This window comes from Drosophila miranda, chromosome XR (genome assembly GCF_003369915.1).
Source record: "Drosophila miranda strain MSH22 chromosome XR, D.miranda_PacBio2.1, whole genome shotgun sequence".
NCBI classification, from domain to species: Eukaryota; Metazoa; Arthropoda; class Insecta; order Diptera; family Drosophilidae; genus Drosophila; species Drosophila miranda.
In genome coordinates, this window is record NC_046674.1 from 31,659,323 (window position 1) to 31,676,945 (window position 17,623).

At 44.2% G+C, this 17,623-nt stretch overlaps 2 protein-coding genes across 2 annotated transcripts; one reads left to right on the top strand and one right to left on the bottom strand.

The window, feature by feature from the left end:
* Positions 1-787: 787 nt before the first annotated feature.
* LOC108153283 (ribonuclease H2 subunit B) lies at positions 788-2,122 on the bottom strand. The gene is made up of 2 exons (XM_017283155.2): positions 1,607-2,122; positions 788-1,535 (listed from the first exon to the last, which is right to left on the bottom strand). Exons 1-2 carry the CDS (start codon positions 1,965-1,967, stop codon positions 874-876), a joined length of 1,023 nt encoding a protein of 340 aa, XP_017138644.1. The 5' UTR covers positions 1,968-2,122; the 3' UTR covers positions 788-873.
* Positions 2,123-13,480: 11,358 nt separating this feature from the next.
* On the top strand, positions 13,481-16,951 carry LOC108153036 (DNA ligase 4). The gene is made up of 5 exons (XM_017282790.2): positions 13,481-13,852; positions 13,914-14,078; positions 14,157-15,070; positions 15,147-15,599; positions 15,665-16,951. Exons 1-5 carry the CDS (start codon positions 13,546-13,548, stop codon positions 16,574-16,576), a joined length of 2,751 nt encoding a protein of 916 aa, XP_017138279.1. The 5' UTR covers positions 13,481-13,545; the 3' UTR covers positions 16,577-16,951.
* Positions 16,952-17,623: the final 672 nt, after the last annotated feature.

Genomic DNA, 17,623 nt, shown 5'->3' on the forward strand with positions numbered 1-17,623 from the left:
ACATAGCCCTGTGGAATCAAAGGGGTCAATTGACCATCTCGAACTAGTTCCGTGCAACTAATTACGCGGGAAGCGAGCCTCGACCACGTCTTCGTCGACTACAATGTAATAGTTCTGCAACTAGTTACGCGGGAAGCGAACGACGACCAGTCTGAACAGATCCGAAATATGGTGCCGCCTCGACTTGTTTTCGAGCCCCTAAGCCTAACCCTAACCCTAAGCCCGTGGAATTATGAAGAAACAGAGAAAAAGAGTTACATTACAGTGCGGACTCAGTAGGTTTTCACCGATGCCACGCCATGTAATATTCACCAAAATGGTAAGTGAAACGAGATATTCTATTGTACGTGTGCTAATCGAATGCAAGACACAAAAAAGTACATAAGCAAAATGAATTTTTATTTATTTATTATAAATAGTTCCAGATGGACTACCAGTAGTTATTTGGGAATTAGCTACTGGCGTTAGCATCTAGCTACCGGTAAACGAACGGGAGCCAGGGATGGTTCCGCCCTAGGACATGCATTTCTTAAATTCTCCGATGAAATACATTCTCGGTTGTCGATCTGTCACCAGCGAGGTGAGAATGGCTAGGTGGCTAGTGCGGCACCGGTTCCGAGCTAGTTGCCGGCTACTGCAGTTTACTGACCAAGTAACGGGTATGAGTGCCATCCCTTTTCGACTCATGATAGAAAGTTTGATTATTTGCTGTAGTCGGAATGTCGAGTTACGCCTTTTTTGCGCGTAGTGCTTACCAAGAACCTAACTAATGCCCGTCTCAAACAAGTCCAAGTATAATCAAGTTTATGAAGCATATTTAAAAAATTTAAATATAAAAAAGATACATTTAATCTAAAGTCTAAAGAGAAACGTCTAATTAACTTTGAAGAAGGATGCAATGCTCTTGGTACCTTTGGCTCCTTTCGCCAGAGCCTTCTCTTTGGCCGTCATGCTACGCTCCTTAAGCGGTTCCAGAGTGGGTGGGGACGTTATACAATCCTTACCATTGTCGCTGTCCAGCAAACCACTGAGCTTCAGCTTGGATGCGGCATCGCTGTCATGGCTATTCAGTTTAATTTTTTTGCTGTTGCTGCCCTCTTGTCCCACCTGTGACTTTCGCTTCTGAGCTGCGGTTTTCTCCTCAACTATAGCCTGAATCTCGCTGGGTATATGTAGATAGCCGATCAGTTGATCGTGCAGGTTGGAATCCAGGTAGCGGCCAACAATGTCACAGGCCATACGTCCATAGTCCATCTCGTTGACAACATTGTCTGACAGCTTTTCGCTTCGAACAAAGTTCTTTGATTGAGCACTGTGGCCGCAGTGGATCTGCTTTTGTTTCAGAATCTCTGCCACATGTCGTGTCTTGAGGGCCAGCCAGGCGAGCGTCCGCTCCTGATTGTATTTGTAGAAGGTCAAGTCTCCAGACATCTTAACATCGGCCACACACTTAAGACCGTTGGAGTCAACGAACTGCGTTAGGAAGCGACTCGTGCTGGCTTCGTGTACAGCAATATTATCCAGCGACATTGCTCCTGGTTGGGTTTAGATAAAAAGTAAATATCATTGCGATGGAAGGCGATCTGGCAAATCTAGACATACTTACTCTGCGCACAGTGTTTCCTCAAGTGGTGTATCGCCAGCAGTGTTGTATCCATGGGCATGGTCATATAGACTCTGCCATTGGCGCATATCTCGCTGTTGATTAGCCAGCCGCGTCGCGGCTCCGCATATTCCAGCAGCTCCATAATTTGGCCATCTGGGTTTGTTAGAAACAATGCATCTTTTCCCTTGCCAGGATGGTAAAAGCGATCCACGCGAAGCCGCTGATTATCATCCGGTAGTATCTTTTCGGATATGTAGAGCACTTTCTTTAATCCAGCCACGGTCGATTTTTGCGCAGCCGTATCTATATTTGCGTCTGGATCTGGCTTTGGTTTTGCTGATCGCGTTGTCTTTTTACTCATTTTCAAATAACTAATTGGTTCGTAGGACTGCAGTTAAAGTGGTTTTGAGTTGACGCGTTTCGCTAAAGAGATTATACAAATTTCCAAACAATGAATGTAAATAAAGTAAACTAAAAACAATCTCCCGCGTTTGTTAGAGATGCAGAACTATCGACTGCCATATTCGATAGGTGTACATTTTTTTAATATCTGTAATAACCAGGGACTGTGAAAAACGATTTTTTTTAATAATAGATCCTAGAAAAAAGGATTCTTTATTTTTGAAAAACCTCTGCATTGCCGCCATGATTTTTAATTTCTGATTTTGTACGGTTTTGTTCAATAACACAAGACAAACAAATTTAAATTTTTTCCGCCGTGAACCAAACGACTTTTTCTGTTACATGTTAACTGATTTTGTTGTTGTTAAATGCTCAAAAACTGTTTTGTAGTCATGTTTTTTTCAGAGGTTGTGCTTCTTTTTTCACATAGCTTAAGTATCTTAGGACTGGTTACAGTGAACTTTGCAACTCTGAAAAGCTGATAAGTGCATCTATAAATCAAACCTCTGTCCCATAAGCTTACCGTCTGGGAAACATTAATCTTTCAAATTAGGTTAGGTTAGGTTAGGTTGAGGCGGCTGCCGGGCTCGCTCGGAGCCCGTCACACTTAGGCCGGTTTCGGCCCGTTGTGATACCGCATAGGATCATTCCTTCCTGCGTTGTGAGACTTCCTGTCAGCAATTATCCCACCCAGATGCTCTCACAAAGTTCGCTATCCTCCTGGGACATAGTTTGGACATCTCTGAGATGTCGTGTAGAAAGGCTGAGCCCAGGTACGGTAGCCTTCTTCTGCTGAGAGCTGGGCAGGAGCAGAACAGATGTTCCACTGTCTCCTCCTCTTCCTCGTCTCTACAGCTGCGACAAAAATCGTTATGTGGGGCCCCCAGCCTGTTAGCGTGGGTGCCTATTAGCCAGTGTCCTGTGAGGGAACGTATGACTACGCTGCACCTTTTCCTGCGTAACTTGAGGAGCTCGGAGGTGCGCTTCATGTCCATGGTCGGCCATGTTTGCCGAGTTGTGCGACATCGTGGCACTATTTGCCACATATCGTTTGTTAGTCGCTTGTATTGCTCTTTTATAATGAGCTTACAGGTGGCCATTGGCATACAGATATCCTCCTTGTCTTGGAGAAGGGGGATTGTAGTGCCAGATCTGGCCAGCTCGTCCGCTATACAGTTGCCCTCGATGTCCCGGTGGCCCGAGACCCAAATCAGGCTAATAGCAAATTGCTGAGCCATCTCGTGCAGAGATTTGCGGCAGTCTGCCACGGTGGCCGAGCTCGAGGAAATCGCACTTAGCGATTTGATCGCAGCCTGGCTGTCGCTATAAATGTTTAGCTTGGTTGCCGTAACGGCAACCGCTTGTAGGCAGTCTAGAGCCTCCCTGATTGCTATGACCTCCGCTTGAAAGACACTGCAATGATCTGGGAGCCTGAAGGAATGCCTTATGTTTAGCTGTTCAGTGTAGATTCCCCCTCCGACTCTGTCGTCCAGCTTTGATCCATCTGTGAAGATGTTTATGGCCCCATCTGGGCCTGGGAGTCCCTCGAGCCATTCGTCTCTGTGAGGGATGATTGTGTCGAAGGGAGTGACTGTGTACTCTCTTGGAACTTGGTAGTCTGTTTTTGAGGGGACGGTACTGTTATTATGTGTAGAGTGCAGTCATTGCTTTCTTCACTCTGTCTTTGACATTCAGGTTCCAGTTAAGCTTCTTGTCAATTACCAACCCTAAGTAACTGGCACTGTCGCTAAAGGAGAGCCTGCATGCTTGTAGTATTGGAGGGATGAGAAGGGATTCCCCGAGAAGATAATCGCAACGTCGTCCGCATAGGCCACGTCTTTGCAGCCCCCCCCTTCTAGGTCACATAGAATCTTGTTGACTGCTATGTTCCACAGAAGAAGAGACAGGACACCACCTTGCGGGGTGCCTCTGTTGACATACCTTGACTGGGCGGACGATCCCATCGATGATGTCACCGTCCTGCATGTGAGCAATTGATCAATGAGCATCACTAAGTGACGGTCCACCCCCAGGTCAGTCAGGGCTTCTGTCATGGCGCCCGGTACAACGTTGTTGAAAGCTCCCTCAATATCGAGAAAGGCTATGAGTGAGTACTCTTTGTGATGCAGAGATTTCTCTACCGCTGAGATCACTTCATGAAGAGCCGTTTCGTGGATTTTCCTTTCCGGTAGGGATGCTGTGCGCCTGACAGCAACTGAGGGTGTATAGTTGTCCTCAGTTGCAGCCCGACGAGTCTCTTAAAGGTTTTGAGGAGGAAGGACGATAGGCTGATTGGTCTAAAGTCTTTTGTAGTTGAGTGCGAGGCTTTTCCTGCTTTGGGAATGAAGACTATCTTTGCCTTAAGCCATGTTCGCGGGATTGTACCCACAGCCAGTATCTTCCTGAAGATACCTTGTAGCCAGTTGATGGCCGTATCCCCGGCCTTCTGAAGTTGGGCAGGGATTACCTGGTCTGGGCCTGGCGATTTGAACGGGTTGAAGCTGTTTATTGCCCAGCTTATGTTACGTTTTGTGAGGATGTGATCCATCGAGGTTACCGGTCCCTCTCCTGGGAGATGTACCGTCTCGATGGTTGTGCACCCTGGGAAATGCGTGTCTAGTAGAATGTGCAGGGACTCCTCACTGGTGTTGGTCCACGTGCCGTCATTCCTTTTAAGATACCCTACCGAGGGGTTAGTTTTTGAGAGAATCTTTCGAAGCCTTGCGGCCTCGGACGTTTCCTCAATTTCCGAGCAAAATTTTTGCCAAGATTTTTTTGCCAATTTTTGCTTTCCTTGTTTCCTTTTTATATAGTGACAGACTGATTTTGTAGTCTGCCCAGTGGCTCTCCTCGTTCGCGCTTTTGGCCCTGTTGAAGAGGGTCCTGCAGCTTTTACGTAGGATGTCTATTTGTTTTGACCACCAGGGGGGTTTCTTTTTATACCCGATACTCAAGATGAGTATTGGGGTATATTAGATTTGTGGTAAAAGTGGATGTGTGTAACGTCCAGAAGGAATCGTTTCCGACCCCATAAAGTATATATATTCTTGATCAGCATCAATAGCCGAGTCGATTGAGCCCTGTCTGTCTGTCCGTCTGTCCGTCCGTCCGTCCGTCCGTCCGTCCCCTTCAGCGCCTAGTGCTCAAAGACTATAAGAGCTAGAGCAACGATGTTTTGGATTCAGACTTCTGTGATATGTCACTGCTACAAAAATATTTCAAAACTTCGCCCCGCCCACTTCCGCCCCCACAAAAGACGAAAATCTGTGGCATCCACATTTTTAAAGATACGATAAAACCAAAAACGCAGAATCGGTGAGGATGACCATATCTTCTACAGTGCAAAATCTGAACCAGATCGTATAATTATTTTAGCCAGAATCAAGAAAACAATTTCATTCTTTCTCGCTCTGTCTCTCTCTAACACACAGGTTTCATGGTCGGTTTTGTCAATTGCATACTATGAGTTCAAGGATCTCAGAACCTATAAGAGCCAGAGCAACCAAATTTGTTATCCACACTCCTGTGATATCGGACCTTGACCGTTTCGTGTCCAAATTTCGCCACACCCCCTTCCGCCCCCGCAAAGGACGAAAATCTAGGGATATTCAAAAATCTCAGAGACTATTAAGGCTAGAGTAACCAAATTTGGTATCCGCACTCCTGTTAGATCTTACTATAAAACGTGTATCTCAAAGTTTCGCCCCACCCCCTTCCGCCCACGCAAAAGACGAAAATCTGTTGCATCCACAATATTGCACATTCGAGAAAACTAAAAACGCAGAATCATAGATAATGACCATATCTATCAGGTTGCTGAATCTGGATCAGATCGGATCATTTTTGTAGCCAAAAGGAACAAATCAATTTGCAGTAGCTACGCAGCGCCCGACGTCACGCTCAGACTGATTTTCTGTCTCTCTCGCACACACTCTTTGTCGTGTGATTCAATATTAGCGGCGTCTGCCGCAGGAGAGCCATACTGACTTAGTATCGGGTATAACTGTAGAGTTGCGGTGTCCGCAGCAACTCACAACGTTCCACCTCGTTCCCCCTAGGTTTGCTAGAGGGGCATGCTGCCGCGAAGGCTTTGTTGCATGCTTCTGTGAACCTGTTCACTAGGCGATCTAGGTCGTCTTTTGTGTCCGGGCATGATGGTGCTTTAGAGGGGAGTAAGTCCTCCAGGGCTGAGCTATATTTTTCCCAGTTGGCTTTCCTGGGATTAATATAGTCCTTAGGTTTCGGACACTCGAGGGATAGTGTGGTCTCGATGTATCTGTGGTCAGAGAAAGAGTGGTCATCAAGGACTTGCCAACTCTTGACTATGTCTAACAGGTTGGGAGACACTAAGGTGAGGTCAATAACCTCCTGTCGATTTTTAATTATAAAATTGGGGTCGTTGCCCCGATTAAAAATATATAGATTTGAGTTAAGGATGAAGCTGAAAAGTGACTCACCCCTTACATTTGTGTTCGAGCTCCCCCATTGAGTGTGGTGAGCGTTGGCATCGCAACTTATTAATAGGTCTATGTCCGACCTCTCGCTGTCGCTGGCTAGTTTGCGAGCAAGGTCGTTGGGAGGATCGTTTTCCTCATGGGCCATGTAGGACGACATCAGCCTTAGATGTGTCCCTTTCAGCTCTAGGCTTGCCGCCGTGTTGTCGCTATCGCTATAATTATGGAGCAGAAAGATATTAAGGTGCTTTCTGGCGAGAATGCAGGTGCGGGTTTTACCTTCATGTTGAGCTACAATTATCTTGTACTCCTTCGACCCTAGTCCACACACCTTGTCTCCCACTATCCAAGGTTCCTGGATCAGGGCTACGTCTGCTCCGCTCTCTTCGAGGCGGAATATAAGAGCAGCGGATGCTGCTTTACAGTGGTGGAGATTGATCTGAAGAAGCCTCAAGGACATCCTTAGTGTTCTCCACCACTGTAATGTCGGCATCTGGATCGTCCTCGACTTCCTCGTGGCATCACATCGCCTCGAAGTCGCATCTCAGCGTGCCATCGGTGGAGTAGCCCTCTGGGTCTGTCTCAGTGTGATCGTCGGGTGCTTCGATCTCCGAGGCAGCGTCCTGCTCGACTGGCTTGTCGACAGGGCGTGCCCCGGCCGCTGCATCCGACTTGTAGACCTTTACGGTCACAGAGCTGAACCCAAAATTGAGCTCGCCTTTGGCAGCCTCAATCGGGGCCAGGCCAGGCTGCTTTTCCAGCAGCTCGAAGCAGCGGTCGGCCAGTGCCGCTTCCACCCACTTCCACTCCCACGCCAGTCAGCGTCCTTTCTCTGGCAATCTGCGCGAACGATGTGTTAGGCAGTACTCTGGAGCGCTTCGGTGTTGGCCCAGGAGTCTCTTGCGAGCGCTGCCTTTTTGGCTGAGGGGCTTCCTTCTTCGGTGCTTCCTTGCCAAAGTTCGGCAGCACCTTCGAGGCCCACTCAACCTTCTTTATCCATTTGTCCGTCGGGCTGGACATCTGGCTTGCGTTCTGCCGACGGAGTATATTGCCAGCACTCCTTCTATCGGCATATGTAAAAGATTTGGCTTGGACACTAGTAGATGGTGACTCATCACCCGCCACTTTACCAGCAGGCAGAGCAGCCGCAGGATTGCATAGCCACTCTGCCAAGGTATTGGTTTTGGGAGCCAATTCACCACCCACCCCGAAACCGGGATGGGACCGCTTTGGGCTCTCCCTAGCATCTTCCGCCGCGCAGGTTTTCACTGCTGATTTGCGGGTTGGGCCAGGCCTTTGGGCCGCTGCCATCTTTCAAATTAAAAATTAATAATTTTTGCGTTATATTTACATATATTGACTTTTAAGACTCGAGAAAAAATACCACACTTTTGTATTTGCAACAGTTTTGAACGTTAAAGTGTTTTTTGTCAAGGAACGTAACGGAATTTAACGGCAAAATGCGACATTTGAAAGTTTGGTCAAACGGCTGCAGCTTTACCTTAAGTATGCAAAAAAAAAATAAAACACATGAAAACATTTTTTTTTTTTACTTTTCACGACTTATCAAAGCAAAAATTTTTGGAAAATACCAAACCGTAAAAAATAGAAAATCATTAAAAAATTTTAGAGCCCCCCATCTATCAGAAAAAGTCGGCTTGGTTTACAAGGTAAATGTGGTGTTTCATAGTTTAATTTGTAATGTAAGGCTGACTCTCTTTTTTACAGCTACTCTCGCTTCAAGTCTACTTTCTTGCAACTAAAAGTAACGGTAAAGCCTAAAAGCAGCAAAATTTTCCATCGATTTTGCTCAAAGCAGAGTTTAAGGCCAAATGACAAAAATACACCAGAAAAAATGCAAAATGGAGAGAAGAGATACTGGTGGCGACGAGTTTAATATATATGTACATACATATGTGTAGGTGTATGCTACACCTTCTTTCTTTGTACTTTATTATGTTGGAGCCATTGAAGAAACAAATACACGCAGGTTGAAGTGGAGTACGGAGATGGGAACTCTTTTTATAAGTATTTGGTATGTTAACAAAAACACAAATTAACAGAAATTTCGCTTCTAGCTCTTGCTTAAGCCGGTTGTGTTTTTTTCTTGCTCCTGCATTCTCCGCCCTTTGCTTAAATATCATACAACATAGTTGTGACTTTGTTTTGATATATCATCGCATCTCTTTAATTTGATTTTACTTTGTGTTAATCACCAGTGTTTTGTTTGTAAACAAGTGTTTAATATAAATTCAATATTCGCAACGTAACGCATCGGACTCTTGCAGGCAATTTGTTATTGTTTTTTGCCCAGTCTGCTTTTCGTTATCGCTTCTTCGGTGTGCACTGTTCTCGCGCATCAACGTTTGCATCGCCCACACTCGCTTTACTGCTCGTTTCCTGCACTTCGTTGGATCATCTGCTTTGAATTATTGCCGCTGCAGTTGATTGTCGGGCTCGCTCTGCTGTCTGCTCTCCCATTTTACCTGCGCTCTCACTCCGTTCTTTTATTAATTCACAATTTATTTATTATTCACAAAGAAATGTGAATTCGGTGGTGTAATCATTGGTGATTCATTCCTAAGCTGCTGGCTGTGCGACAATTTTGCCCACATAAAATGTGCTGGTGGCGGAAATTTTGGCCGGCTAAATGATCTGATCTCGAAACGCATGGGCCTGTCTTGGTCATGTCTGGCTTGTCGGGAGATTGAGGCCGAAATGCGCACATTTATGAGACAGACTCGAACTGGGTTTCTGGATGTCCGGAAACAATTTGTGGCTCTCAACGAGAAATATCTTGCCCTTGAATCACAGTTTCTTGGGCTCAAACTCTTGAGCGAAGCGCCTAGACGGAAAACTCCGCATAATGATAACAATCTCTTGCAACCTAATCCGATTGGTACGCCTGCCTCCCACCTTCATCCATCGGAAGCATTTGTTACTCCGTGTAGTCATGCCACGCCGTTGTCTGTAAATCCGCCAACGGTGGCTCCGGTGTTCTTTACACCGAGCAATGTGCTTCCTTCGAGCATCCAAGTTCCCAACAGCATCAATCCCATCCCTGCAGTTTCTGTGGCCGTCACTTCTGACGCGGTGAGTGCTCCTAGTGCGGGTGTTCTGGTTGCTGACGACGTCTTGCCAATTCCTGCTCCAATTCCTGCTCCAATTCCTGCTCCAATTCCTACTCCAATTCCTGCTACAGCCATTGCTGCCAATTCCTCTGCCCTTGGACCGAGATCTCTTTTAGGAGTGGCTCCACCATCTCGATCTCGCTCGGGACTTCAACTTAGAGCAGTGGTCCCTCGGAAAGCAATATTTGTTTCTCGTCTTATTCCTGAGGCTACAACGGAGGATGTTAAACAACATCTTTCCTCTAAACTTAACACTTCGCCTGTTGATATAGTTGTGACTAAATTTACATTTAAAAATAAGCGCAACATATCATCCTTTAAAATTCTTCTCCCTGATTCTTTACTATCCTGTTCTCTAGAACCGTCAATATGGCCTGAGCATACAATTGTGCATGAGTTCCTTCTCAAAGATTCGAACTCGAATCCAAGAATTACCGAACATGCTCCAAAAAACTGATGTACTATTTTTCCATGCACTATCAGAACGTTCGCAGTTTGCTGGGAAAATTGCGTCAAATTCATACTAATAGCGCGTCCTTTGATTTCGATGCCATCGCGTTTACCGAAACCTGGCTTAACTCCTCTGTCAATGATCATGAAATTTTCATTGATAGTTACACTATTTATAGAATGCACCGCCCATCTTTTGCAGGTGGGGTTCTGATTGCTGTTAAATCTGTTTTCTCATCTGAGTTATTCCCATTCAATAACATCCATGGAATTGAATTTGTTGCAGTCAAAGTTCGTGTTGGCTCGGCATTTTTCTATTTAACCTGCTCTTAAATTCCTCCCAGGTCTGATGCTGAGCTTTACTTACACCACCTCTAAGCAAGTAATACTGTCGTATCTGCATTAGGGTGCAATGATCGAATTATTGTCATGGGGGACTTTAACCTCCCATTTCTTTCTTGGCTGCCTTGTGATGACGCTAACCTGTTGTTTCCCAATTGCCATAATGACTTTTTCAATGGGCTAACGGATGTTTCCCTTGTCCAAATTAATTCCGTTAAAAACATAAGGGACAGACTTCTTGACCTCGTGTTTGTTAACGATGCTTCTCTTGCTACGGTATCTAGAGCAAGCCCAATATCACTCCCTGAAGATCCTTACCATCCAACTTTGTCGATATCCCTTGAGTGTACACAATCTGGTGGTGCTGACAGTTCCATGGCTCCTTGTCACATAAAGTGTTTTCGCAAAACAAACTTTATCGATTTAGATCTACATCTCTAGCGTGTTGATTGGTCGTTTCTTTATTCATTACCGAACATAGATGCAACTGTTAGCTCGTTTTATAGCTCTATTTACTCCGCGCCTAATACATTTGTTCCTGATATCACTGTCCCGTATCGTCCAAGCCTCCCTGGTTCTCCAAGTATTTGTCATACTTAAAAAACCATAAATCCCGGCTCTATACTCCTCCGCTCGCTCTCTGTTCCTTGCCGTTAATAGTCAGTGTTATAATCATTACCTTTCACAATGTAGTAGTAACTTTCGTAGTGATCCTAAAAAATTCTATTCGTTCGTTAACTCTAAGCGTAAGTCAAACGCTTTTCCTCCGTCCCTTCATTACCAGAACAAAACAGAAGCTTTTGCTGTTGGTATTGTAAATTTATTCGCTAACTTTTTCCAAACAACGTACTCGTCTCATATTTACAACGCATCCACTCCGTATCCGTACCAGCTACCTCAAGCTAACAGAATTTTTCTGCCCTTTTTCGAGGAAAGCGTTGTTCTGGAAGGTTTGTCATCTATGGACATATCGTTTTCTGCGGGTCCAGATAAAGTACCAAGTTGCATTTTAAAACACTGTGCCCAGTCCCTTTGCAAACCCTTGACCTTTCTCTTCAACCTCTCCTTGGAACAGTCTTGTCTCCCAGTAATTTGGAATGAGTCCTACATCATTCCGCTTCACAAAAAAGGTTCAAGATCAAACATTGAAAACTATCGTGGTATCGCAAAGCTTTCCGCCATCCCGAAGCTTCTTGAGTTCCTGGTCACCCGACAACTGCAACATCTTTGTTGCAGCTTGATATCTCCGTCGCAACACGGTTTTTTCAGACATCGTTCAACATCGTAGTTTAACCGTACTCAACGTGTTTTGTTTTCTAGCGTGTTGTCAAATACTGTTAATGTTACTTCAGGTGTGCCACAGGGAAGTCATCTGGGCCCGCTTCTGTTTATTTTATTTGTGAATGACCTTCCTCAAGTTATAACATACTCTACTACACTAATGTATGCTGATGATGTCAAAATCTGTCTTTCTTACTCTGATTGGTATTTGCACACACGCCTTCAACTGGATCTAAGTGAACTACTATTGTGGTGTTCAACTAATCTTCTTTTTCTGAACCTTTCCAAATGCAAATTTATGACATTTTACAGTCGCGCTCATATGTCTCATATGTTCTAGGAAATCATGTCCTCGAGCGAATTTCGAGTTCAAATGACCTCGGAGTCCTTTATGATCATAAGATGTGTTTTAACAGCCATATAGCTGAAACTGTAAATAAAGCTAAGGGTGTTTTAGCGTTCATTAAGCGTTGGTCCAAGGAGTTTGACGACCCGTACGTTACGAAAAAACTGTACATCTCGTTAGTACGTCCTATATTGGAGTATTGTTCTTGTGTGTGGAGCCCGCAGTATAAAGAGCAGCAGGTTGTTATTGAATCCGTGCAAAAGTAATTTTTAATTTTTGCCCTTCGGAACTTTAACTGGGACTCGGGTAGAATCTTGCCACCCTACCGGTCTAGGCTAAATCTTATTGACCTGCCGTCGTTGCACCATCGCAGAATATGCAATGGCGTAATGTTCGTGCACAAGCTCCCTCTCGGGACTGTTGACTCCCAAACTCTGTTGGGTCAGATTGACTTGGCCGTTCCATCTAGACCTACCCGTACTTTTAGGCCTATCCGCTTACCCATATGTAGGTATAACTATGCTGATCATGAACCTTTTAGGGTTTTATGCCATAATTATAACTCCTTCTGCCAAACCCTATCCCCTGAACTGTCTCTTAAACTAATTGCATGCAATATTTATAATCATTTAAATTTAGCTAACTTTTAACTTCTCTTTTTCCGCCTTTAGTTATTAAGTACCATTATTAACAGATAATTTGTTAATTTAATAAATAAATAAATAAATAAATAACATTGCGGATTTGCGGAAAGCCTGCAAGAATTCCGTTAATGTCGACCAGGACAGATCCAACCGAAGCTCTAGTATTCTTTCTGCAACCAAGACGCTGCACCAAAACGTATTAAACTGGAAAATCTTCTGGAAATTGTTCGGGAAAAGCTTGAAGTCAGAAAGGAGTAGCTGAAATTACAGGATGAGCACCAGGAAACAACGCGAGAGATATCCCAGCAAATTGTAACCAATCAAGGCCAACCCAACTTCCATACAGAGTTGCTGCAATGTTAAAGGGATTCCAAAGAGTAACGTTTATTATTATTATTATTATTATTATTATCGAAAGAAACCTACATAAATCCTTTTTAAAAATAAATTAATCGTTTTCGAGTATTCCATTACGTTTCGCAGATTTTTTCGTTTTATTAGATTAAGCCAAAGTCGACTTATATTTCGCGTACGCTCGCGACCCATGTTTATTTCTATCATTATGAAAACTAAAATTCGATGAACCCCATCTAAACATAGGCTAACAAAGTTGTATCGAACCACAAAAAAAAGCGCGTAAAATTGTTCTTTTCTATCTTTTTAGTACATCAAAAGGGTACAAACGTTCATCCGCGACCCTCGGTTTTGTTACGTTTTATTAATAAAACCTGTTTCTAACGGTATATTTTTAAAATGAGACGGTATATTTTGGTATATTTCTGAGGGTCGGACGGTATATTTTAACGATAAATCCGCGGTCACACTGTTACCAATACGCACAGCTGTGCGGTTGATGGTGAAATAAATATTTTGCTTTTATTCTGACACAATGGATATAGCCACAACCGTAAAGTTTCGTGATGTCTGCGAGCTGTTCGAAAAGGTCAAGGCGGCAAAGAAGGTTCAAGACAAAGAGGATGTGCTGAGAAGCTACTATGAGTCGTTCTGCCGACATCGGGAGGCATTTCGCCAGGCGGCTGGCTTAACGGACGAGCAGAGTGAGAATGGCTCCAGCAGCTTCCACTCGGTCCTGCGTCTCCTGTTGCCCAGTGCAGACACTAGAAGAGACAACTATGGCCTGCAAATAACAGCTCTGGGCCGTCTCTACACCAGAGTGCTGCAGCTAACCAGGGACTGTGGGTGGTCACGTCAGAAAATCAGTTTTAGAATGTTATTGCTAACTCTTACCACCTGCAGCTCGCGATGCCATAATGCTGCAGCATCGTACTGGCTCCTCGTTTCGGGACTACGGAGATGTGGTCTATGCCGTACTTGTGTCCCGTTGCTTTAATCCGCCAAGCGATCTGCGTCTCAACGCCATCCACGAAATGCTAGATACAATTGCCAATGAAGATACATCAGGTGGGTGTGGGAAAATGGCCGGGTGCTCTTGTTTGCCTATATGCGGGCGCTAAAATGCATTATTCGTGTTCCGCACAGTTAAGGAACAGGAACTGATACGTTTCACAGAACAAGCCTCGGCCAGGGAGCAGAAGTGGCTAATCCGAATTCTCCTAAAGTCCCTGGGATTGGGCATAGGGGAGCAGCGCATTTTCGGAGTTCTGCATCCGAATGCTAAGGACATTTACCAGCGCTGCTCAGATCTAAGTCACGTCTGTAATTTAGTTGCCGATAAGGTATCTGACCTGGAAGTCAGCGACACGAAGATCAAAGGCAACAGCCACCCATCAACTGTTAATCTGAACGCAGTCATAAGGCCCTTCCATCAGATCCGTCCCATGCTTTGCGAGCGTTTTCCCGGCGACATTCAGGAGCTTATGCAATCCGACGTTCTATATCTGGAGACCAAAATGGATGGCGAGCGTTTCCAACTGCATATTGATCGCGGTCGATTCATGTACCTTTCCCGAAACGGAGTGGACTATTCTAACAATTTTGGCGAAAGCTATAGCCGGGGAACGTTGACGCCACAATTGCGTGGTCTTTTGCCGCTCGGCCTGCAGACGATCATCCTCGATGGCGAGATGATGGTTTGGGACACCAACCAAAAGAGGTATCGCGAAAAGGGCGAGAACACGGATGTAAAAAATCTAAAGCCCGATCGAAGCTGGCGGCCTTGTTTTGTGGTCTACGATCTACTGTACTTCAATGGCCAGAGTCTGCTCGATTTGACATACATCCAACGATCCTACAAGCTCCAAAAGTTGATCGGCGAACAGCAAGGAGTGCTGCAGCTGATGCGCGGCACCAAGGTTGGCTCAATCGAGGAATTCAACAAACTCTTCCAGCAAGCCCTTGACTCCAATGCCGAAGGCATTGTTCTAAAAAAGCAGAGCTCCATCTACCAGCCGGGAGTTCGAGTCGGCGGGGGATGGTACAAGGATAAGGCAGATGTGAGTCCACCACATGCCATATTTACTCCTTTCGTATGCAGAGTATATTATATCTTGTTTTGTTTAAAATCAACAGTACATCAAGGGTCTCATAACCGAATTCGATGTTCTCATCATTGGAGGCTTTTATAATCGCAAGCGCACATTTATCGATTCGTTTCTACTAGGCGTTCTCCAGCCAATGGCTAATAGCGACAGTCGTCATGAGGTGTACAGCATTGGTTGCGTTACCAATAATACGAGACAAGCAGTGGTGCTGAATCATACGCTGAGGCCACACTGGCACGATACTACCAAGGAGCCGCCGCCACTATGGTTTCATTACATGGCCAACGAAAAGATTGGCTCCCCGGATCTGTGGATCGATCCACACAATTCGATTATCTTGCAGGTTAAGGCGGCGGATTTGACACCCAATAGTGCCTTCTATACGCCCAAAGCTTTGCACTTTCCACGCATCGAACTGAAGCGCGACGATAAGGCCTGGAATGAATGCATGACGCTACAGGAGTTTAACCAGCTGTGTGAGGTAAAGGGCCAAGTATATATGTATGGTTATCATATCTAGTCACTTTATCTAATTTTTCTTTCCAGGGCTCTGGTCCGATCAAGAAACTGAACAAGCGTCACCTGTGTTTGGATGATTTGACCACGAAACGAAAACGTCTACGCATGACGCCCGCAGAGCGCAGGCGTCTAGGTCTGGCCATATACGAGAAGCGCTACGATGTCGGGACGAGTTCTAGCTGCACAAAACTTTTCGAAGGCCTTAGTTTCTGCATCTTGAGTGGTGCGCCAGGCCAGAGCAAGCACAAACTGCAAGAATTGGCAGCCAAGAATGGTGGCTGCATTGTGGAGAATCCGCTGCCCAACGATCCGAAATGCTTCTGTATAGCAGGAGATCAGACGTTCCTGGTAAAGCGACTAATGCAGCAGCAACCGTGCACCAGCGATATTGTGCGCATGGAGTGGCTGATACGCGTCTGTCAGGAGCAAGAGCTCCAGCTACGTCCAAAAGATTTGCTTTCGGCCACCGAGCCACTACAGGATGATTTGGCCGAATGGTTTGACAAATTAGGGGACAGCTATACAAAGGACTTTGCGAGCGTTGATGAACTGCTCGAATTACTACAGGACATCGGTAAGGAGGAGCTTGCCGTCGACTATGTGTCACAGTCCGAAATCAATGCCTTCGAAGACAAGTTGCTGGGCCAGGTCACACAAAACATATTCCGTGACTTGCATGCCTACTTCTATGATCCAAAGGGCGACGAACTGGGCAAAGTTTTGTTCCTGCAGAATGGCGGCACGCTGGCAGGCGAATCTGACCCCCAACTAAACCTTGTATTTGTATGCCTGTCTTCGGATATAGACGATAATTACTTTGAGTCGTGGCTACATAACCATTTAAGTTCGTATTCTGGCGAAGTCCTTAACTCTGCATGGATCTATCAATCGCACCGTGAACGCCGCCTTCTAAAAATGAGTTGTTTTTCGTTTAAGTAGAAATTTTTTTAAAGGTGCATACAATACATATGCCAGCTTGTTTTGGTCGTTGCATCGCGATGAGTGAAAGTGAACAAAAACTTGTCAAGTGACAAACAGGTTTGTAATATTAAATAAAAATAGCTTTTTAATTGCTCATCAATATTTTCGAGCGAATAAGGTTACTTGGAAGTAGAAAAAAAAAAGGTGGCTGCCTTTTTAATGAAAAGGAATTCCTCCGCAATTTGTAGTATAACGTAACAGTCGCAAATTATTAAAAGTTTTTTTTATATAAACTGTATGGCATTCAAAACAAAACTTCTTGCTCTTTTTTTAAATATTTATAGCCTCCTTTTTAAATAAAACATTTGTGTCTTCTTTTTGAGACGAATTTAACTTTTTATGTTTAGATAAAGTTAAGCAAGGCTCAAAAACAGAAAAATTGTATTGAAAACTTCCCACAAGTTGTATTGATGGTATTGGCTCAACTACCAAAATGATGTCTCATGAATATGTCGTGAAATGTGTCTCAGATTTTGTAGTTTGTTTTGTAATCATTTAGAATCAAAAATCACCATAGAAGGGGTTACTGAATGTGATTTCTTCAATATAAATAACATTTTGAACACACCTGCGATGTTTAACAGCGCGAAAAGTGTCAAATTCAAGTAATTAATGGAGTGATCACAAGTTTTAACACTTTAAAACAAGGATAAAACTTATAATTTATGTTGTTATTCACTTTGTAATGTATTTTTTGTGAAGTTTAATTAATAAATAAAAGAAAAAAATGTATTTACTTTGTTTTCATTTCATTTTTCCGGACATTTTTGCTTGCAAAAAAAAATTGTTTGTGTTTCAATGAAATTTACTTTTGTAACTTTAATTCCAAAGCTACAAAATGATGTTATAATCGTTAAAATTAGTCAACCAGAAGAACAGACTTTTTCAACAGATGTAAAATTTGGAATGCAAATGTAATAAATATTAAAATTACACAGTTTCATGCGTTTTTCGGAAAATTTGTGTTAAAATGTGCGTACAGATGTAACGTAACAGTTCGCGATT